At 46.0% G+C, this 24,640-nt stretch overlaps 1 protein-coding gene across 7 annotated transcripts in view; it reads right to left on the bottom strand.

Moving 5' to 3' along the window:
* Window positions 1-24,640, bottom strand: part of TBC1D1 (TBC1 domain family member 1) — a 216,136-nt gene that overhangs the window by 50,548 nt on the left and 140,948 nt on the right. The window contains exon 1 of one of the 7 annotated variants that reach the window (XM_047090950.1): window positions 2,620-2,768. The exons of the other annotated variants lie outside the window; for them this stretch is intronic. Within the exon in view, the coding sequence (XP_046946906.1) occupies window positions 2,620-2,683 (64 nt within the window). The 5' untranslated portion in view covers window positions 2,684-2,768. Of the gene's footprint in view, window positions 1-2,619; window positions 2,769-24,640 lie in introns of those variants that run through there. 7 annotated transcript variants of the gene reach the window in all.

Below are 24,640 nucleotides of genomic sequence, written 5' to 3'. Positions count from 1 at the left end.
ACACTGCCAACTGTCACACGTGGGGAGGAGAAGGAAAACAAAATCATCCTCAGCAAGAACTCCATGCAGAGTATAACTCCCCATCACTTAATCCTCTCCTAAACCCTGGGAATGGGTAAAAATATATTCCCCCTCACCCAAATTCTTTTTATGTGGTGACAATTACTGATGTTATAGTTTATAATTAACAATTTTTAAACATATTATCCTTTGTTCTAAATCTGGCCTGTATAATTAATCCTAGTGGGCTGTTTTCTTATCAATGCAAAAAGATCTAGATTTGGGTCAAGGGCATAGCTTTCTAACAGTCTTTTCTCATGGGTGCATGCACACATGTGCTTGAGGTACAGTCCATGTGTATTCACATGCATGGGGTTGAGTGGAGTGACAGGGTCAGGGCAAGAATAATATTAAGATGTTGGACAGTCAGCTGAGAGCCTTGTTCTAATAATAAATATGTGCATTATTTTTTTGAAGTTTATTTAGTTTGAGAGAGAGAGAGAGAAAGCGAGGGAGAGAGAGAATCCCAAGCAGGCTCCTCACTGTCAAAGCAGAGCCCAACACAGGGCTTGATCTCACAAACCATGAGATCATGACCTGAGCCAAAATCAAGAGTCAGACACTTAACTGACTGAACCACCCAGGTGCCCCAGTATGTGCATTATTTTAACTTGGATAATTCCTAACCCATTTTCACCAGTATTTACTGAATCACTTATATGTACCTGGGATGGGATATGCTAGACGGTCTAAGAGAGGTTCCTTTGATGTTTCTAACATTCTTTAGAACAACACTGGGGATCTGGCTTCCTTTCCTGACCCACACTCTCGCTGACCCGCTGCTGCACAGGGGCTGACAGGGAGGAGTACGGTCGAGGCTGGCCCGGGGGGGGCTCTTCCACCCCCAGGCCAGTCTGGCGGTCCCTCTTTGAAAACCTCTGTAAACACTTACACCTTTTGGGTGACAGTCCCTCGGTACCAAATGTGAGAAATGAGATTCGCCCCTGACTGCCCCAACTGTGGCGCCCACAGGCACTGACAGACATACTTATGAAGTCTGCAAGGCCACAAAACCAAGGGCCACAATAACACGCTAGCAAAGGATTACACTTTACTATTTTGACATGTCCTATAATGACAGGATGTAGCATGCTTAAATCATAGAGATTTGCAGAAACGATGGGTTTGTATGGGTTCTGAGAATTTCAAAACCAGCTACATTTCAGAGGCCTTGAGAGACAATCACCTCTACTGAAATCCTTGCTGTGACCTTCTCAACAGAGTCACAAATATGATTTATGTTGGTGTGTCAATATTTTAGCTGCCAAACTGTTCTCCTGCAACCGCACTGCCACATTCTTTACTCTCTCTCTGCACACAGATGTGTGCGCACCATCGGTATGCACACAGCCGAGGCCGTGACAGGGCAGGGGAAGGGAGAAAGGACCACGCACGCATACAGCCTCGCATCTGCCCAGCTCCCGACTCAGTAAAGCATGGAAGGCAGGGCTCCTCGCTGCTACTTGCAGAAGACGCTGTTGTCGGGCTTGCGCTGCAGCTCTCCTCCTTTTACAGACAGAACATTAAATCACACATTAAGTGCCTTGTAAGACAGGGGAGCTCCAGGAAGAACATGAAGAGATGGGCCCTTATTCTCCAGTATTCTGGATTTTTCTGTTACCCCATCAACAGAGCACTTTATAACTCTCTCCATCTCAAAACTCCTGATCTGCCACACCAAAAGAAAAAGAAATGTTTAAAATCCCAGTGTTTCTGAATCCTCTGTTTTAACAACGTGAATAGGCCTTGGAAATGAGAATTACAACTGAATGTTAAGCCTCTGGAGAAAAGTTAACAACAACAGGGATTAGCGTCTGCAGCATCTGTTGTTACCAACAGCTGAAGAAAACGTCTTAAAAAAACAAAGTAAAAGAACCGTGTAGATTTAAGAAAGGAACAGGCAGTCCTCCATGAATGCTGTCAAACTGTTTACAAAGCACGAGCTGCTTTACCGCTCCTTGGACAGGAGGCAGCTGCCCGGGGGGCAGAGGCTTCCATGTTCCCTGCTCTGCCTGTGCGGGCTGACACAGCAGGTGCACATGAGACAGTCACCGAACAAAAGAGGTCATTTACCCAAGGCTGCTCTAAACCCTACCATGACTTCTTTGGATATTTTATGGAAAATAGTAACAATAAAAAGGATTTCATCGTTTTCTCCAGTCACATTATATAATGGTCTACCAGTAAGAAAACAGGATTTAAAAAAAAAAGACAACATTTGGCGTAAAGAAATGTTTCTAAGTTTTTTGCCACCTGCTACGTGGCGGATATGAATGGGACACAGTCCCTCAAGTTTCAACAGGGTGACTGGGAGAAGTACATGACTGCTAGGAAAGACAGAGAAAGTGTTTGAGAAATTTAGCAAAAGAAATGATCTCTCCTGTTTGTCAGGTAGAGCGTGAGCTCTGGGGGCACATGTCCGGGAGGCAAATCCTAGCTCTGCCACTAACCTAGCTTCTCAACCTCAAACATGTGGTCTGATGCTATACGCCTGTTTCAACTACAAATCTGCATAATGCTGTCTAGGTCTCTGGAGCAGTGTGAGCGTTAAATACGTACCTATGCCTGGCACAGAGCAAGCATTCCATAAAATGGCAACCAACATTCTTCCTGCCACCATCATCAGGATCAGCTTTCTGGAAGCGGTGGTGGTTCTTGAAGGACAGGAAAAGTCACACAGGTGGAAAGGACGGGAGCCATTTCAGGCAAACGGGGTGGCAGAAACAACGTGTACAGGTGACCAGCGACTACTCAACCAATGACCCATTTCGGCCAATGAGCAGATGGTGTGTATGTGACAACAAGACAAGAAGGGTTGAGCCTAGATTACAGAAAGCATTGGATGGTTAATGTATTAATCAGTAAGGACCCGGAAATAACGGAAGATTTGAGGTTTTTCCAGTTTTTAAGGACAGTGTATTTCATGTATGCATTCTTCAGCAGGGGAAGGTACCACGGCTGTCAGGGGATGCACAGCTTAGTGGATCAGAAAAACAAAGGGCTACTGTAAAAAACCATGTGCAAACTGCTGGGGCCGAGGGAGCTCTGAAGACCCAACAGTGAGCCTAACTCTCAGCCTGAGATGCACTGCAGGGGAGGGAGGCTGTGTGCTGAGAAGTCGGGCACACACACATTATAAAAAAGCAGCAGACAAGATATGCAGAAACTAGAAACAGAAGCAAGGATCCTGCAGGCCTCTGGCTCTACACCCTTCCGTATTAACTCTGTGGGGGGAAGTCTCCAAGACTCTATGAAGAGGACTTGGGAGTCGAGGAAGCCAAAAGCCCTGAATGAATCCACCCGCTCAGGAACTGTGAGGACAGCTCCAAGGAGCAGCAGTGAAGGCGGCATGGTGGTAGAAAATCCAGGGAAGAGAGCCAGGTGGAGGGTCCAGGGCTCAAGGCGGACAGGGGGCTCCTCCTGGACAGGCCACCGCACCCCTGGCCTCCCCCTTCCGGGCTGAGCTCTGAGAGCAGAGGCACACAGCACCCAGGTGGCGGGGAGGTGGCAGCGACGAAAGTTAAGGCCCACATGAGCTTGAAAAGAACCAAGAAAATGCTGTAGATGAATTTTTATATTTAATGCAGGAGATAAAATTATCCTTTGAAATAAATAGCATTTGTTTTTGCATCTGCAAGGGGAATGACACGGATACTTTTCAAAGGGGCTGAAGGTCAGGGCTCTTGTTTCTGGATTGAAGTCAATAAGACTATAAAGAGGAACATATATCCAGCCTGTCGGAATACAGAACACTGAGCTTGGTCGTAGTTTGCTCTCTCCTATTACCACTTATAGAACGCTGGATTTCAAATTGTGGTTCTTGCGATTTTCTGAGACCCCTCTGAGTGGAAAAACACCAGCACCAGCACGAAAGGTCAGTGCCAGCCGGAGGGGTGTCCTGGGACTGTCCGCCAGCAGCCACTGCATGACGACTGCCCTAGACACCCTTGCTTGCTTCCCGCCTTCTTCTGGACGATGAGGGGGAAACGGTCAAGTTCACAGGAACACAAACTCAGGGCTGAAAGGGGTGCTATGAGATGACTTAGCTCAACAACCCCCTTCCCAGATGGGGAAACTGAGGCTCAAAGACATACAGACTCACATTGGTTTGAGCAGTTACCGTGTGCCAGGCACTGTAAGTACCCAGTGATTTCATCCTCATAACCACCTGGTAAGCGAGGTCTGTTTTTAACCCCCTCAATGGCACGGCCCGAGATACAGAACTGATTAGCTGGTGGAGCCAGGACTAGAACTCAGACTCCAGGGGCTCAACATGCTGGGAATGAATGCAGAGAGCAGAAAGAGAAGGCACCTTATGGCATCGGTGCTGCCACTTACTACCCAGGAAAGAAGCCCCTTGACTCCCTGTGCCTCAGTTTCCTCAACCATAAATCACAGAAAATAACAGCATCCACCTCCCACAGCTTTGTTGCACAGACTAAATGAAAAATCCTTGTGAACACATAACATCGTACTTGGCCAGGGGTAATACTGAATTTCTATTATCAACAGTATCTATTTTACTCCAAACCTGGCAAAATCCTTCTTTTGCTTAGACTTCTCCACAATCAGACTAGGGCTGGGGAAATCCGGTTTCCTGAAGAACAGTGGGGAAGACAGACACTTATTCTACGAGGGAAAGAACAGTATCGTCCCAGGGGCTCCCCCCAACAATAGGGGGCTCCTGGTCACTGCCTTAGTGTGTCCAGGACCCGTGCATGTGAGGCAGGGAAGCGCTGGAGAGGGATGGCCACCCTTACAATGGCTGGGATGCCCTGTTGGCCTTTCTTTGTCTGGCTGACTCCCTCCTCCTTCAAAGCTCGGCTCCAAGGTCGCACCCTCTGGGGAGACTCCTCCTGCCACTCCCTGCCCTGCCAGACCTTTATGTGGCAAACCTCAGCCGAGCTCCCATAATTCTGAGAATGGCATCCCTGGGGTTGATGATGACGGTCCTGAGCACAGACAATAAATTCAAGAGGAGCTCAGGGAAGCAGGAGATCAAGCAGCATGGAGCATCTTAGGGAAAGACGAAGCAGAAGGGAAAGAAATAAAAGAGGGACAATCTGGATGGAGGGGACAAGGACACACGTGCACAGAAGGAGAAACGAGCAACTTGCGTGGAACCCACAGTTCTGGTTCAAGTGTCAGCCTCAGCTCTTCTCAACAGTTTTAGTCTTAAATTGCAAAAACTATAATAAAATTTTACATAAACTTTATACATCTACACATGAGTACAGATACCTGATATGTATACATATAACTTTATTTATAAAGCTTTATAACAAACATTACAAAGAAGGTGTTAATCACTCCTGTGACCAATCTTTTTATCCCAAGAACAATGAAATGAAACCAACCTCTGTCCCCAAGGAAGGAGCAGAGTAGGCCACCGTGACAGGCCAGTGTGAGAAAGGGCCCATAGGAGAATAGCCCACATAGGGTAAAGTGCAGAGGGCCACCATGGAAGACCGACCTCCAGGAGAGATGATCCCAATCTGACCCTTCAAGGGGGCGGGGGAAGGGACAGCATTGGAGGCAGCAGTCAAGCCCTAGGTGCCGAAGCATGACCAGAAAGGTCAACTGCCAGAGCGGGAAGGTCACTCCACACGAAGGGCAGGAATGAAAACGTCACGATGAATTTGAGAATTTCAGGTAATTCCCCATGCCCCTGGGAAAGTGTGTATGTTGGGGAGGGGGAGTTCACGCAGATGGCAAGAAATGAGTCAGGTCCAAGGGTGAGCGGCCGCCTGTGCTAGTAAGCAATACCGCCATCCTGACACCAGCTCCAGGGAAGTGAAAAAATTACAAGCTGCTGGGTTCTGTTTCAGAGAGCCAGTGGGCATTTAATGTGGGGAGGCACTCTGCCACCCACACTTAGCCCTCTGATCTCGGCCAGACGGAGCCTTTAAAAAGTGTCAGGCCATCCGACATTCATCACTGACATCCATGACGACTGCCGGCCAAGACCACCTGCTTGGACTTCACTGTGGGTACAGAGGACAAATGTCTCCCCGACCCTTTCTCACAACAGCACACACAGTCACCATCCACAGAATCTAGGCCAGGGGTTCCGTCTATGGGACCAGATCTGAGTGTGGTCTCCACAACAGCAGCAACCGTATCATTTGACTGCTTGGCAGAACTGTAAATTCTCGGCCCCACCTTAGACCTACTGGTTCACGATTTCCAGAGTGGGACCCAGTGATCTGGGATTTAACGTCTAGAATTCTACACACATTGAAGTTCAAGGATGTCTGGCCTCTGGCATTCAGCATTTTTTTAGCCACTTAGTTTAAGTTGTACCTTTACCTTAATTGGTGGCTTCACATTATATGACACAAGGAAACGGATTTACCTTTTAAATAGATTATTTCAAATTAATTAAGGACTCTATCCATTATGGATAACCTGACCATTAAACAAAAATTTTAGATACAACATATCTTGATTTTCAAACGTCAGTCAAACCTCATTTTAACTTTTGTCAAAGGTAATGGTTCAAAATAAAATACCAGTTTCTCAAGAAATGCATTCAGAAAGTCATCCCCCTCCCCCACTGCTGACCCAGATCAACTACCCACACTATTACCGTGATAATAAATTTCCTTCCAGAAAACTTCCAGATATGAACAGAAATAGTCAGAAACATAGGCTGATGAGTCACCCAGCAGAAACAGAAAAATATACTACTAAAAGCTAAGATCGCGACTTCTCAATTCGTGATATTTGACCATCTGCAGAAAAGCAGCTCATCTGTTTACAGCACGGCTTCCAGTACCTTCTCCCTGTGAGCCTCCCCCAAAGAGGACAGTCCCTGCCCCATGCCCTGCAAGGAAGATGTGCTCAGTCTCGGGTCGGAGGGTGGGAGGGGGTGCTCTGCAACTGTTCCTACTGGAAGCCTGGAGAGGAAATCCCTCCGCCTCCTCCCAACCACAGCACAGGGTACTGGGGGGTCAGAGTTAGACCTGGTACGGGTTAGAGGCTAACTGTGGAAGGAGAGCTCTCCAACTACACCCCGTGGAGCTGACAGCAAAGCCCGTGCAGGGGCCAGGGCAGTGGTGGGGGTGCAGCAGTCTCGGCTCAGCCGCTAAACAACACAGCACCGGCTGAGCGGCCATGGCAACAAACATCTGCTACCTGCTGTTCTGGAGGCTGAAAGTCCAAATTCAGGGTGCCGGCACGATCGGGCCCTTGGGGAAGGCCCTCTTCCTGGCTTGCCTCCTTCCTGTCGGGCCCTCACATGGTCTCCTCCTCCTCTCACTTATAAGTAAGCCATTGGTCCCATCACAGAAGCGCGACCCTCACGGCCTCATCTAAACCTAACTGCCTCCCAAAAGCCCCACCTCCAAATACCAACACATTAAGTACTGGGGGAGTCAACACGTGAATTTTCAGGGGACACATTCAATCCATAGCAGGAGCCAGCGTCTTTCTGAACTACCCCTTCCCTCCAGTTCGGCAGAGCAGTTGGATTTCATGTTTTTAGGGCCTCTAAAAACTTTCCTTTAAAAAGAGTTCAGTCAGGGCCACTGGAGTGACTCAGAAGGTTAAGCCTCCAACTCTTGATTTCGGTTCAGGTTATGATCTCAAGTTCCACTGAGTATGAGCCCTGCATCGGGCTCTGCACTGGCAGCCTGTTTAGGATTCTCTCTCTCTGTGCTAACTCTCTCAAAAACAAACAAATAAATAGAGTTCAGTCAGGGAGCACCTTGGTGGCTCAGTTGGTTAAGCGTCTGACTTTGATTTCAGCTCAGGTCATGATCTGGAGGTTTGTGAGATGGAGCCCCTTGTCAAACTACACTGACAGTGTAGAGCCTGCTTAGGACTCACTCACTCACTCTCTCTCTCTCACTCACTCTCTCTCTCTCTCTCTCTCTCTCTCTCTCAAAATAAACATTTTTTTAAAAAATTAAAAAGTTCAGTCAGTAGCCAAGAAAAAAGTTTTCAAGGTACAGGTAACAAGGTTTTATTATGACTGGAAGAACAGGATGGGATGGTGTTTTGAGTCTTGATGGACTGGCAAAAGTCAGAACATTTTTTTTTTTTTTTTTTTGCAGGGGGAGGGGAGACCTGGAGGCCAGCAAGGAGGAGCTGCTTGGCAGAGGCACCGAGGCACTCCAGCTCAGAGCCACCCTTCCTCCTGAACCCACAGCACGTGCTACTGACATCAGCGTGGCAACTGGCTTGTGCTGCCAGGTGACCACCTTGTACATTTCATGTCGTGGCATCTCGTATAACCCAGGTCACGGGACAGGGCTTAGAAGTGGACTCCCACTCCCTCACCCAGCCTGCTTCCTTGTCAATGCAGGACAACCTGACTTACCCCCGAAGGAAGAAGACCGCATATGGTACTTCCAACCCAACCTGTTCCAGGGCGCCAACCAGGCACCGAACAAACGTGCCTCCACATCCCCAGGCTGCCTGGCGTCCTATTCCGGTGTGTGGGTGATAAGCCCAGTTTCCAGTGAAAGTCACTTGAACACTCGTACGATGATGAAGAAAAACAGAACAATTCCACAGCCTCAGGACATGAGACAAACAGTCTGTTGACATAAAATCACAGAAAACAGCTGATCCTGGAACAATGCAGGAGCTAAGGGAATGACGCCCATGCAGTCGAAAATCCACACACAACTTTTGACTCCCTCAAAACTCAACTACTAAGAGGCTGCTGGTGACTGGAAGCCTTACTGATAGCATAAATGGTTGATTTAACACACATTTTGTTATCTGTATTAAATTATATACTGTATTCTTATGATAAAGGGAGAGAAAAGAAAGGGTTAAGAAACTCTTAAGGAAGAGAGGATACATTTATAGCACTGTGCTGTATTCCTTGAAAGGAAATCTGAGAAGTGACTGTGTGGTTCAACCCCATATTGGTCAGGGTCAACTGTACATTCAAGGTGAAAAACATTAAAGTTTTGTGAAGGAATCAAAAAATCAAGATACAGTTTCTGCCACACAGACATTTACAATATAAACAGGTGGATTTAATGTATTTAATTTGTACCTAAATAATATTTTATTAAGTTTGGCATGGAAAAAGACCATTTTATCCCGACAAAGTGGTAGACCCCAAATTGTTGGTGTTTACGGCACAAAAGAGCGTTTCATCACTACAAGACCACAGCAAAACCCTCCGGGGAGGGGTCGGGAAGGCTCTTCCCCTCAGCAGTGCAGCTTTCCAATTCAGAACCTTGAACTTGGCTATATTTGCACTCAGCCCTTCTCCTCCTCTCTTCTCCCTTGGTATCTGTCATGTCTCCCTTACTGTGCTTGCACACCCCTTTATCCAGCCCCAATCCACTTTCAGCCCGATTCTTGGTACAGTGCTTCACATACAGCTGTGCACTCAGAACATTTACATGTTAAATAACACAATAAATCTACCTCAGTGTGCCAGGGGTAGGGACTGCATTTTGCACGCAAATTTTGGACTTTGGTTAAAACCCGTATCACTGTACCCTGATGATGTGAGATAAAAGTCCGAGGCATATAGAGAAAGGGCCATGCTGAGAGGCAGAGGAAAAGCTGCTGCGTCCGTGCAGACGGGACCCTGAAGGGCAGCAAATGGTGCCCTGTAAAAAGTATGCTAACTTATTACAGGGCAACTGGAAATACCGAAAAATAGGACAGAAGAAGATGAAGACGACTATAATCCCACCTCCCAAAGGTAACTTCTTTTAATATATTCACGTTTCCCTCGGGTCTTTTCTTGGATGTGCGCTGCACATATAAAAGTGCCTTCTATCTGCAGGAATTTGACTATAGTTCTGGGTTTTTGTCCGCATGGCACGATCTCTCTTCGGTCCACAACCCGCCTCCCTCTGAAAGCAGCATCACAACGGGGCATGAGCATCTGAAGTGCCTGGCACACACCAAGCAGGAGCAAGACACAGGAGACGGTGCGATCGTGACCCCAGCCCCATAGAAAGGGATCAAGGTGGGCAGGCACACTTAGGACTCCCCTCTGGAGAGGAGTATTTGGAGCTATTTAGCCAGAAATAATATAAAATGAGGTCACATCACAGTCCCCTAATGCCCAGAGAAGAGCTGGGAGACCTTTGGTGGGAAGTGGTGGGAACGGGAAGCCCTGTCACGTAAAGCGGCTCAGGAGAGGGGCACCTGGGTGGCTCAGTCGGTTAAGCGTCTGCCTTCAGCTCAGGCCAGGATCTCATGGTTCATGGGTTTGAGCCCCGTATCTCTCTCTCTCTCTGTCTCTCTGTCTCTGTCTCTCTCTCTCAAAAATAAATAAACTTAAAACAAAACAACATGGGGGGAGGGGGGCGGTGAGTTCAGGAGAGGGGACTGTGGGGATTGTAAGGATGAAATCTATGACCAAAGAGGCAGAAGAGAGGAAGGAAAGGTCCCAGAGGCACACACAGGTGACCTGCACAGGCAGCAAGGAAACCTCGATGGGGCTTTGCACGCAGGACAGCCCTGCAGGAGGACTGTGACTTAGCCCCAGCTACAAACTTTGCTGCCCTCCCCTCCCCTCCTCCTCTCGTGCATCTGTGGCTAAAAACTCGAACCCCACCCATCCCATTACACAATGCTTATCTGGATATGATCTAAGGTCAGACTCCATGAAAGGAAGCCCATGACTTAAAAGTTAGGAAATACTTTTGTGCTTCGCTGGGGAGAGGGGATGGGGAAGTCCACACTGTGAAACAAGAAGTTTACGGCAGCGACCCCGGTTCTTCCCCCGACTTGACACAGTGCTCAGTGGGCTATATGTGGAAATGTGACCTTTCCACCTGGAAAACCCCGGCCTCACAGCCTTCCTTATAAGGGCCCATATCCTGAAGGAAGCCAGCTCAGAAAGCAGCACTCTTTTCGGGTGTCCATGACTGCTGGGAAGCTGGGAAGCTTGGGCTTTTGCTGTGTAAAACTTTGGGCTTTGTCCTCCATGAGAAAATGGAAACAAACTGTGTGATTGCTGAGACGGCTTCCATCTCTTAGAAGTCAGTACCTTGATGTTCATTCAAAACCTTAACAGACTTCAACCAATCTGGTTTATGAGTTAAAGTGGATGTGTCAAGTTCGAATGTTCTCTGAAAACTGTTTCTGTAGTAAGCAAATTTTTTAAACATTACCAGAGCTGACTTCACCCCAAAAACTCATTAAAGAAGTAACGTTTCCTTTTGAAAGTCTCTCCTGACCATAACTGAACATGGCACATCCCAGGATTCTGAGCTTCCATTTGGAATTCATAAGAAGTAAGAGGTATTATGTGTGCACGGGACAAAACAAATGTGAAATATTGGCTGCTCTGACTGAAACGAACGAAAGTAATTTGCTAAAGACTCACGTATCTCCACTCTCAAGGATGGACACTTTTCTAAACATCTTGGCACAACACAGGATACCAGGTGCTGTGCACACGGCCCCAAAGCGGCATCTTAAATTCCGAAGAATGTCAGCACGGCGGGAATTGACCCTCGGAGAGCCTGGGAACCGTGTGCTTAGCCGGCCAGGTCTCAACTCTCTGCACTTGTCAACCCCTGGACATCTGGAAAGCTGCTGGGATGATTTTAAAGAGTGCAACATCTAGGACATTTCTTGGCAATAATTCTGGTCTTTTGTCTCTCCCCATTAAGGGACTGAAGAGAAACCACTCCCTGTGTCTGTCAGCACTCTTGGCCTCCGTGTGGCTTTTCTACCTGTGAATCCAGAGCACGGTGTGGCTCGGCAAGGTGGGTCCTGTCACCACAGGTGTGCACCTGGGGTGGGGCGGGAGCAGGACCCAGGTTCCTCTGGCTGTGACTTCAAGTGATGACATACACTCTGCCGACAAGCTGAAGCTATTGTGCAAACCACCGGCACCCTGCCCAGGAGGCTCACAGAGGTTCTTTTTGGCAACGTGCATGTCCTCTATATGCCCGAGTCTCTGATTGCCCAAGAACATCCCTTTGCTTGTCCTACAGTCCAGTGATGATAAAAGGGAAGGTGGTGGGGGATGGAATTAAAGGATGGCTGCCATCTGTGGTGGGGACTGAGAAGGCAGCTGTTTCTGTTTCCTTCGAAACCTATTAGGAACAGACTGTCTACGCTCTTTTATGTAGCCTCCGTCTCTTTGATACTTTCTCTCTGGTTGTCCTAACATCCCGGATTCCATGAGGTGGGTGCTATGACCACACCCGAGAGACAGCAGAGGACTCTGTGGCAAGTGCCCTTGGCTAACGGCTCATAAATGGAGGAGACAGGACTTAAGCCCAGACCCAGTCTGACCTAAAGATCCATACTCTTCAACTCAACAACAACAAAAGAACAAACAACTCCATTACAAAATAGGCAAAGGACTTGAAAAGACATTTCTCCAAAAATGATCTACGAATGACCAATAAGCATATGAAAGGATGCTCGCCACCACTATTCATTAAAGGAATGCAAATCAAAGCCGCAATAGAGATATCACCTTTTACCCATTAGGATGGCCACTTTAAGAAACCCCAGAACACAACTACTGGTGAGGACGTGGAGAAGCTGGGGCACTTGTGAGTGCTAGTAGGAATGTCAGTGGGGCAGCTGCTGTAGAGCAGTCTGGCAGCTCCTCCCAATTACAAACAGGACGACCACGTGATCCCATGATTCCAGCTGTAGGTACGTATGGAAAGGAACTGAAAGCAAGATCTCAGGCAGTTACTTGCTCACCCATGTTCACTGCATCATTATTCACAACAGCCAAAAGGTAGAAACAACCTAAATATCCACTGACATGTGAATAAACAAAATGTAGTACACACACACACACACACACACACACACACACACACACACACACAGGAATATTATCCAGCCTTAAAAAGGAAGGAAATCCGGTCACATGCTGGATGAACCTTGAGGGCACAATATTAAGTGAAATAAGCCATCACAAAAAGACAAATACCATACCGATTCCACTTACACGAAGTAGCTAAGGTAGTCAAACTCCTAGAAAACAGAAAGTAGAATCGTGGTTGGTGGGGAAGGGCGGGGGTGGGGGTGGGGGGTGGCAATGAAAGAGTTAGTGTTTAACGGGTATCGAGTTTCAGTTTTAGTTCTGCAGAACTACTGCACAAAAATGTAAATTTACTTAACACTACTGAGCTATACCCTTAAAAATGGTGAAGATGGTAACTTTTATGTGTTTTTTTTACAACTAAAATTTTTTAAATATTTTTTTAAATCCATGCTGTTAACCAAAGTGCTGCGCACTGATTCTCCAGTTGATCATGCCTTCCTGCAACTCTGCAGGACCCTTTTCCTCTCAAGCAGAATGAAGCCGAAGCCATTTGCAAAAATATTCATTACTATGGGAGCTATCAACTAGCACCGAATTTCAGTCTATTTCTCCTCATGACAAAGAAAACCGAGGACCACAGGTTGGAATGAGGCGATGAAAAAAGCTCCAAGGGCCCATTTTTAAAACTCTGGCAACTCAGAAAAGGTGGGTGTGCAAGGAAAGAGTCTTGATGTAGATGAAGATCTGACATTCCAGGATATCCTCCCAAAGGTCACTCCAATTCAAAACATGAAGTCAGAACATTCCCAAGCTCTGTCTCTCTGCCATACAAACACGTGTCTCTCCCTGGGTCTGAGGTTTTCCAAGGCCATGCACTTTTGCCTTATTCGGGCCTGAGCTTTCGTTCATTATGCAATGCTGCCTCTCATGGAAGGGGACAGTTACTGCCCACCCCATGTTACAAAGGAGGAGACTGAGATAAGGCAGCAGGCCCAAAGTCCCAGGGTTGGGGGGGCGGCAGCGCTGGCACTCCACACCCAGACCCACCCACCTCCACAGCCCCTAAGCACCTGCTGCCTTGCGGTTGGCCAACACTGGGTATTCCTAAATACAATGCAGATGAAGGCCCTGTGGTTTATATGGTCCTTGAGATCCAGTCTTCTCATCTGTAAAATGAGGCACTGGGTAAAGAATCCCTTTTCTTTCTAACATGCAAAGCTCCAGATCATATAAGTTGTCCACTATATCCAAGAGACTTTACTGAGCTCCACAGACTCAGGGTACCGTAACAGGAGCATGAAACAGAGGTATTTAACATGTGAAAAAGCCTTGAACCCCAACATCCAAATCCACCATCTTGGGCAAGAACCAATACAGATATACGTGCCAAAGACTACGGAGACAGACTTGTACTATCCCCAAAATTATGAAGTAGCAAAAGGATGATTATGAAACCATTTCTGACCCACAGCAGGTAAAACGGTTACCGGTTACAACCAAAGGAGTTATTGTGACACACTGAGGGCAGGACAACCAGGCACTGTGGCGGAGAACCAGTTTATGTTAATATGGGCAACCAGAAAAGGCAAAAAGCCTCCAGGGCTTTTTTGAGAAGCATCCAGGGGCAATGACCTGGGTCATTATACCACTAAAAATAGACACCATGTGTTGGTAAAACTGGACAGCCACATGCAAAGGATGAAACCAGGGGCGCCTGGGTGGCTCATTTGGTTAAGTGTCTGACTTCGGCTCAGGTCATGATCTCACACTTCCGAAGTTCGAGCCCCATGTCAGGCTCTCTGCTGTCAGCACAGAGCCCGCTTTAGATCCTCTGTCTCCCTCTTCTCTGCCTCTTCCCCACTCGTGCTCGCTCACACACACTCTCTCTCTCTGTCTCAAAAATAAACAAACATTTAAAAAGGATGAAAGTAGGGGTGACTGGGTGGCTCAGTGGGTCGGGCGTCTGACTTCGGCTCAGGTCATGATCTCGCAGTTGGTGGGTTTGAGCCCTGCGTTGGGCTCTGTGCTGGCAGCTCAGAGCCTGAAGCCTCCTTCGAATTCTGTGTCTCCTCCTCTCTCTGCCCCTCCCATGCTCATGCTCTGTCTCGCTCTCTCAATAATAAATAAACGTTAAAAAAAAATTTTTTTTAAAGGATGAAAGTAGACCGCTTTCTTACACCATATACAAAAATTAACTTGAATGGATTAAAGACTTGAATGTAAGACTTGAAACCATAAGATTCTCAGAAGAAAACTTAGGCAGTAAGCTCCTTGACATTGGTCTTGGCGATATTTTTCCGGCTCTGACTCCAAAGAAGAGGCAAACAAAAGCAAAAACAAACAAATGGGATGGCATCAAAATAAAAAGCTTCTGTACCGTGAAGGAAACTGTTATCAAAACGAAGAGGCAACCTACTAAATATCTTCTCTGGAAGATATTCGTAAATCACATATCCAACAAGGTGTTAACACTCAAAATACAGAAAAAACTCATACAACCTAACAACAGAACACAATCCAATTAAAAAATAGGCAGAAGGGCGCCTGGGTGGCTCAGTCAGTTAAGTGGCCAACTTTATTCAGCTCAGCTCACCATCTCCCAGTCTGTGAGTTTGAGCCCCACATTGGGCTCTGTGCTGACAGTTCAGAGCCTGGAGCCTGCTTCTAATTCTGTGTCTCCCTCTCTCTCTGTCTCTCCCCTGCTTGTTCTCTGTCTCTCTCTCTCTCAAAAATAATAAACATTAAAAAAAATTTTTTTTAAATAGGCAGAGGATCTAAAAAGACAATTTTCTAAAGATGACATACACATGGCCAAGGGGGACATGCAAAGATGCTCGTCACTAATCACCATGGAAATGTAAATCGTCACAATGAGCTATCACCTCACAGAAGTTAGAAGGATTCTTAAGAAGACAAAAAATAAAAAGTACTGATGAAGGTGTGGAGGAAAGGGATCCCTCAGTACACTGTTGGTGGGAATATAAGCTGGTGCAGCCACTATGGAAAAAGCATATGGAGGTTCTTCAAAAAGTTAAAAATAGAACTACCCTACGGTCCAACTCTTCCACTTCTAGGTACTTATCTAAAGAATACAAAAACACTCATTTGAAAAGAGATGTGCTCCTATGTTCATAGTAGCATTATTTACAATAGCCATGAAAAGGAAACAACCTAAGTGTCCACTGATAGATGAAGGAATATGGAGTAGGTGGTACATGCACACAGTGGAATACTACTCAGCCATAAAAAAGAATGAAATCTTGCCATTTCTGACAACATGGATGAACCCTGAGGGTACTATGTTAAGTGAAATAAGTCAGAAGAAGAGAAACAGAATGACTTCACTCATATGGAATCTAAAACCAACCAACCAACCAACCAACCAACCAACCAACCAAACCAGACTTCCAGAGTGATGGTTATCAGAAGGGAAGGAGGCTGGGGTGGGCAAAATGGGCAAAGGGGGCAACTGTATGGTGACGGATGGTAACCAAACTTTTGGCAGTGATCACTTTGTAATGCATACCGACACCGAATTATATTCACCAAATGGATCTTGTTCTTTCCCTTTCCTTTCCTTTTCTTTTTGGGATCAGGCTTCCCCCCACCCCCCCCCCCTTATTTCCAGGTTGGGAGGGGGGGTGGAGTGAAGAAAGGGAAACAAACCACAAGAGACTCTTAACAACAGAGAACAAACTGAGAGTTGCTGGAGGGAAGTGGGCAGGAGGATGGGCTAGATGGGTGATTTAAGGATTAAGGAGGGCACTAGTGATGAGCACTGGGTGTTGCACATTACATGATGAATCACTGAATTCTACTCCTAAAACCAACAGTGCACTGTATGTTAACTAAAATATTAAAAAATAAATAAATAAAAGTAAAAATAAGATGAAATTTAAAAAAAGACACCATGATATGTTTGCTTTTTCTATTATCACTGATGTGACTTCTTCAGAAACAATAAAACATACTGTGGGGAACCTTAGAATGACTTCAACCAGAGTTTAAACTTTAACAAACTATGTTCATTTAGAAACAGAACATACTGACTTGGACTAATCTATCAATTACAATTCAAAGAAAAAAGGTTTTTAGTTGTACAGCCAGAGCAATCCACGAAGACAAAATGTAGGATCTTTGAAGCTACAGAGAAAAAGGTTCCATGGGCTTTTAACTTTCTTAACTTTCATTTATTTTTTAATTAATGTTCAAACCATTCTCTGAAACAATAAGCATAACGTATTGCAATTTTATTTCTGCTGGAACCAGAGAAATTTGGAATCTCAAAGATCATTACGCATCAAAGTGCTTTGAGACAACTGTGCAACTCTTCTTGGGACGGCAAGCAGGTAGCGAGTGGCCCTCAGGAGGCAAAGGCATCTGAGACACCAAAGATGACAGTGGCTGGAGGGCAACAAGAACACCCTTCAAAGATGGGTTATGAGGTGCCTGGGTGGCTCAGTCAGTTAAGCTCAGGTCACGATCTGACAGTTCGTAGCTTTGAGCCCCACACTGGGCTCTGTGTCGACAGCTCAGAGCCTGGAGCTTGCTTTGGATTCTGTCTCCCTCTCTCTCTGCCCCTCCCCCGCTCACTCGCTCACTCTTGCTCTCTCTCTCACTCTCTCTAAAAAAAAAATAAATAAACATTAAAAAAAAGAAGGGCTGTATCTCTAACTTTTAGGCTAGATTTCTCCAAATTAAGGCTGTCATTTTATTACTAGTTATGCCAAGTTTAATAATTCCATAGAAGAAAAAGGAGAGGGGAAAAAAATCACCAAATGAGCATCTGTAGTTCAAGTCCACGAGAGAGAAATGATTTTATAACCAGGCCCATTTCCAATGAATCTGAACACTTGTTACTATCATGATTTGTGACAGGAATGTGTTTCCATTATAACCCTCTATGAGACTAAATATATTTTAAACATCTTTTTTTTTTAATGTGTATTTATTTTTTAGGGGGGTGGGGGAGGGAAAGAGAAAGAGAATCTGAAGCAGGCTCTGCACTGCCAGCGAGGAGCCCAATGAGGGGCTCGATCTCACGACCACAAGATCATGACCTGAGCTGAAATCCAAGGACGCTTAACCTACTGAGCCACCCAGGCACCCTCAGCAGAGGAATTTTTGACAGAAGGTCACCAACTTCTTTCCAAGTGCTTCTAGTAATAAGAAATATACCTGCCAGACACAATTTCACCTACTTCCAGACAGCCATCAACTGTAAAAAAGCTAGTGAGCTCCAGTCGGTTTCATGGTTCTCCCTTTGGTTGGTAAACAACATAGTTAACAAGAATACACGGATTTGTGGTAGCTGCAGGCTATGCCTCCCCTCCCAGCGCAGGCCCCACCCTCTTCCCTCACGGCTGGATACAAACTTGAGTAGGTCCCCTCTGCCATGCTGGCACCACGCCTCTCTCCCATCCCTCCTTGGAGGAGCCTCCGTGAGTTGGGCCAATCAGCTCCCAAAGGTCTGGGGGTAAAGCAGATTGGCAGTTAGGTGACTGGATGCCTCTGGAGCTAAGAGGTCATACAGACGTGGAGGCTGGTGTGACCCTACAGAGTGATGAGCCAGCTGGGAAAGCTGGTGTGTAGAATAAAGAGGAAGCCAGACGAAAGAAGAAAAATTACATGGCCCCAAAGAGAGGGAGCCAGAGAGACTTCCTTGGTTCCTTACAACTTCTAGTTTCCAGCTCTTGCCCTTATTTTGATTTCTAAAAGCCTCCTTCTGATTAAGCTTGCTTGACTCATTTTCTGTTTCTTGCAACAAAACCATCATTGACTGACTAAGGCTCATCTGTTTCCTGAGCATTCCCTGAGCGCCGCCTATACACAGTGGGCATCTGAGGACAGCTGAGCGCTGCAAACAACTTCCTCTCTCAAGAAACTAGAAGCTGGTGGATCGGCAAGAATAGAACATAATTAGGGAGAGCAGGTTGGTGATAATCAGGGCTGGTTTCACGGACGCAGAAGCGAATGCAGCTATGACAACCAAGAGTCGAGTCCTCTTACCACCGACTGCCTATATGACCTTACGGAGGTCCCTTTCCTTCTCTGAGTCTCCGTTTCTTCATCTCTAAATGAGAAATTTGAAACGTGACTTTCAAAGTCCGCATGTGCTTTTATGATTCCTTAAAAGCAGTGGACTCAATACCTCTTACGTATCCAGTAACAATATTTTTAGAAGCCATGTTGGTTGTGGAATGTCTATAACCCCTGCCCAAAGTTTACGATTTCAGTTAGGAGACGACACAACACAAGCACCAACCTCAACGCTGCACTTGCGGTTCTGAGCGATGGAGTCAGGGCAAAATGAGCCCTCAAAGAGCTCATCATCTAGAGCAGTCAAGTGCAGGCCAAGAGAATTTGACGGAGGGAAATGTCCTAAAGCCAGCCACTGGCCACATGTGGCTCTAGAGCACTTGAAGTGGGGCTAGAGTGAGGAACTAAATTTTGTACCGTATTTAAGGGCAATTAGTCAACATTTAAGGTTAACCAGCTTTATGTGGCTAGTGGCAATTACCAGCACAGATCTAGAGGTCCAGATAGATAACCCGAACACAAAGTAGCTCTCCAGCAGGGACAAGCATCAGAGAAGGAGAGGCTGATTATGTCCAAGAGAAAGAGGAAGAGACAGGGACACTGAAGTGGCCTGGAAGGAGATGGAGAGTCTATCAGTGCTGAGGTGCAGTATGTTGGGTGCAGAGGGGACAAGAGAGTGAGAGGAGCATTCTGGGCAAAGGACACCATCCATGAGAAATCATGGCTGCAAGAAGCACAGCACACGAGTGAGCAGTGAAGCACTGTGCACGGGCAGTGCCACCATCCCCCTGGCTCCCCACCCCATACCCACTCTCCCCTTCGTCCTTACAACAGGGGATATTGCATAAGGTAGCAACATGCTCAGGCATAATTCAACGTCTCCCAGCCTCCCTCGTGGTGATGAGTGGCCCCTGACACAGTTCAGATAATGAGACCAAGTGGGGCTCTACTTGGGATTTCTGCAACAGCCTTGCTCTCTTGATATAGAGGGATCACCTTTTTCCTCCTTGTTGGTTCCCTCTTCACTCAGCTTGGAAACACAGGGGAAGCTGAAGGTGGGGCAGCCATCTTGTGACCATGAGCCATGCAGGAGGATGAAACAGGAAGGATCCCAGATCACTGGTAAGATCATGGAGCCAGTGAACTAGCCTTGTTCTAACATTACCCATACTGCTTTTGTGTGTATGTGTGTGTGAAAAAAATCAGTCCCTCCTCAGTTATGCCAGAGTAGCAAGATTTCTAATACATTCGGTCAGACGGTCCCTAAATGACAATAAATGGCACCGAGAAGTGAGGAGCTAAAAAAAATGTGCAACTGGCAGGGCAGAGAAATCGGGCAGTAGGAGATGAGGAGGAACCGCCAACAAATGAATGGCAGCCCAGTGACTTTACTACGAGCCAGTAAAACCTCTGGTCTAACTGCGCGCACCCGGTTCTGCACTGGGACCTACACCTGATAGGACACACTGCAGTGTTGGGAATAGTGGAAGAAAAGTTCCAGAATGCAATACGTACAGATTTCTCTAGGGGAGAATGATGAGCACGTTTTGCAAACAGTAATAGGAAGAAAGACCACTTTGTTAAGGCAGGTACTCCCACCTCCGACCCCTAAGTTCCTCAGTCTGAAGCCTTGCAAGGCTGAACAAGTCAACTGCCTCCATGACCCGCCCCAGCCCCAGCCCCCCAGCACAAGGCCAGAGCCAGGAAGAAAAAGAAAAACTTCCCCTCAGTAACTGTTTGGGGAAAGGTGACGCTGCAAAAAAAAAAAAAAAAAATCTAAAACCCGAACCCACTGAGGTAAGACTACAATCTCTCATCACCAGAACTGTCCTTAGTCGAAAGTTCTCAAGCTAACACACCTGGTCAGGAAATGAACCATAATACTTCAACTTCCTGTGAAAAACCTATGCTCTCTCAAGTACAAAATGCACAGTTTAGTACTACAAATTATTTTCAGAATTATAGAAGACCATAATGTAGCATTTCTAGATCAATAAGTGAGGTTTAAAATCTTGTCAGTATCCATTCCGCAAACATTTTCATTCATACGAAAGTCATAAAACAAATTTACTTGAGGAAAAAAATCCATTTAGAAAGTATTTTAACGCGTCCTTTGGCTTTATTTCCAGATTTTACAAAATCAAGAACTCACCAAGTGCGCCAACAGCTGTAATTCTGGAGCAGCCAGCTCATGTCCAGTGGGGACGTACGGCTTTGCCACCTCTAGGAGATACACGTCCCTTCATTTAAATAAGTGAGATTAACAGAAACTATTCAACCAGGAAGATTCTAATTCTGTTTTTGAAAAATATGATACAATAATGCCTAAACTGGGTGCTTTATTAGGGGCTAACGGTGAATTTTAGAGTCCTTCCAAACTAAGAATTGCTTTCACCTATCACACACACAGATTTAAGCAAATATTCCTAAAACGCAACGGTTCATCACTGAGTTTAAGAGCCTGGATTTAGAACCAACACGGCTTGCTTCGTAGCTGTGTGAACCAAGTGCCGTGGGCACTGTGGCCATATTGCCCAGCATTTCCAGCCTCACCTCCCAGGTAGCGGGCAGTGCCACCTACAGCACAGTCACTGTGAGAATTACCACCCAGCTGCGTAAGAACGCAAACACCACGTGTTTAATACACGATAAGGAGAATTATAATGGCTAGTATTAATATTTGATTACCTTTATAGCAAAAAAAAAAAAAAAGATCTGTTGGTTGTTTCATAATCTGCCATTGAACACATTTCTAATTCTCAATCTTCTCTTCATTTTACTAAGAACCACTGAGGGCTTTTTTGGTTGGAGTTTAAATTAGAATAGGATGAACCCTTGCCTATCAACCACTACACGGTGAGATTCGGAGGGCTTCAAAGTGTGGTCACTAAACCCACAGCATCGGCATCACCTGGGAACCCGTAAAAAATGCAAATTCTCAGGCTCCCCCAAGAACTACATCTCCGGAACCAGAAGCGTTAGACCTGAGCAACAGTAATGTGTGTTGAGTCCTCCAAGGGGGTCTTGAGCACGTTCATTTTGAGAACAGCTAAAGGAAATGTAGTCTTGGGTCAATACCACTAACCTGTGGCCCTCTGATGGCTCCTGGGAGGGGATGATAGAGGCTCCCCTGATCCCTCACCTTTCCAGGTGCTGCTGGGGGCAACACCAGAGTCCCCCGCACCCTCTCACTCAGGCTGAAGCAGAAGAAAGGTTAACAAGGCCAGCCAGGAGAGAAGCCTGCTCCTGGGGCATCAAATCCCACTGGCCCCCACTGGCCCCCACTGGCCTAACAATCCTAATGGTCAGAATCACAGGTGACAACTCAAAGCCCCTCCCAGAGAAGGACGGGTTCACACCAGCTCATCCATAAAAACCCTTACCATGCATCCACACAAAAACACATCCCTGAATGTTCACAGCAGCACTGTTGCTAACAGCCAACAGGTGGGAAGAACCCAAACACCCCCCCCAGCTGGTAAGCAGACAAACAAAATGTGGCGCATCCATACAAGGGAATATTAACGGACCATGAAAAGGAACGAAGCACTAATATGTACTACAACACGATGAACCTTGAGAACACGCTAAATGAAGAAAGCCACAAAGGACCACGGAGCATGTGATTCCACATCTATGACACATTCCCAACAGGCAGTCTAGAGACACAGAAAACAGATGAGCAGTTGTCTCAGGTTTGAAGGAGGCGTGGGACGCATGGAAGTGGCAGCCATGGGCTTCCTTCTGGGCGGACTAAAACATTTTAAAATTAGATGGTGCTAATGGTTGTACAACTCCATGAGTGTAGGGATAAAAACGATGAATTGTACACTTTAAATGGGTGAATTGTACAGCATATGAATTATAGTGCAATAAAGCTGTTTTTTAGACAAAGCAAACCCTTCCTGCCAAATGCGTCCTCAGGGCTAAGCTAACCTGCCTGGGAGAGCTGTCCAGGTCACACGAACAGGCTGTAGGGTAAACCGCATAACCGTGAGAAGGGCCAAGAGGATTATGAGGGAGGCAGGCACCTCAGGTGCAAGATTCAAGGAGATGCTCATTCTTAGGACTGTGTAGGTGCAGGGCCTGTACCTGCGGGACCGTGACAGTGAGTGCCTCCTTGAATTTTGCACGCAGCTCACCTGCTTGCCTCACCCTAGTCCTGCCCTGATTTCGAGGCTGTTTCATGTTCAGATAGGTCTACACATTTTACTCCCCTGGAAGTATTTTCAAACTTCTTACCATTCCCTTGCTCTATAAACTTCAATGGCTCCCTAACACCTACAGATGAAGACTGAAAGGTGACAAATCAAGATCTTCCACTTTGGACTTCAATCCTGCAGGCACACAGGCACAGGCTCTGGAGTAAGATTAGCCCTGAGGGGGAAATCTCTGCCAGCTAGGGTGCTGGAAGCAGGGACTCAGAGCCAGGCCTTCAGACCCCAGGGCCTCCAGTGCCCAGGCCCTTGGCCCTCTGCGTACCGCAGCCTCCCTACCAAGCAGCAGAGGCTGAGATGGTATGTTTGTCTCATCAACCTTAGCTCTAGGCTTTGCACCAAGTGTTAAGGACCGACTGTTTAAACACCAATGGTTAATTAGGAAAAGCTCCGTCAGAGCTAACTTGCAATTGTTATCATGCACAAAAACAGCAAACTCAGGCAAAATCTTGCCATTCACTATGGCTTCCCAACGTCAGTAATGACGTGCCAAGAAGCACAATAAAGGGGAAAAATTCTAGTAGCTTCAAACTACAGGAATCCATGAACAATCAGATTTCTGGCTTACAATATTTTATCTTGAACCTGGTCTTTATTCACTACAGAAAAGCAAAGTTATATGGAGAGTAAATTAGTAACTATTTTAAAGAACCATGGGACTCTGGAAATCAGATACTATTTTTTTTCTTTCTTATTTTACCCACGCCCTAAAACTCTGTAGAAAAAGAAAAACATCTCAATTTCAGAAGGTGGCTCTCCATTCAAATAAGCTGTAAATGAGCAAGGAAGATACGTACTGTAACAAAAACAAGGCCAAAAACAAAATCACAGGGAAGAAAAGGGATTTTTGAGCTTGGAAAGAATGTAGGACCATAAAGACACAGGGAACAACACTGCCACCAAGTGGTGACAGCACCTCAAGTCACCCTCTGAAGTCTAGACCAGTAATAACTGGGACAGCAATCAAAATCCTTTGTGGGGAGTTTTGGGGTTTTTGTTTTGTTTTGTTTTTTTGTTTTTAAGAATTCATGTCCAGGCTCCATACGCAACTGACTCGTGAGGTGAGGCAGAATGCAGAGGGGCAGGTGCAACCCATATTTTAAAATCTCCCCAAGTGACTTTGGTGCACACAGTGAAAGCTAAGAACCAGGGATCGTAACAAAAGGTCATACAGATGTCACTATGATGCTCATATTTTCAGTAAAGTTTTACCTGTAGTCGTTCCGCTTACACGATCCATTAAAATTTACTAATGGTATATAAATTCTTGAAAATTTGGCAATGTACAACACAAATAAATCATAGTTATACAATAGTTTCTATATTTTCATGACATAAAGTAATCATTATAAAGATTTAGATTATATTCCTTAGTCTTGCCATTACTGTTTACATCTAACCCAACAGACTTAAGCTTATCATCAACTAGACACAGCTACAGTCAAACACAAAACTCTTTGAACAGTAGTTTCACTGGACTGTTTATGGGTTTCCAATCAATAAATCTTATCTAGATTAGATGGGTTTTCCTATTTTCTCTTTTAAACAAGGCATGCAAAGCCTGATGGCTTCTACTGGTGGTCAAGTCTGTCAACAC

This window comes from Lynx rufus, unplaced genomic scaffold, assembly GCF_022079265.1.
Source record: "Lynx rufus isolate CCGP_SWC_20201006 ecotype Redwood Valley unplaced genomic scaffold, mLynRuf1.p SCAF_3, whole genome shotgun sequence".
Lineage (NCBI taxonomy): Eukaryota > Metazoa > Chordata > Mammalia > Carnivora > Felidae > Lynx > Lynx rufus.
This window is presented reverse-complemented; position numbering and strand designations above follow the sequence as displayed.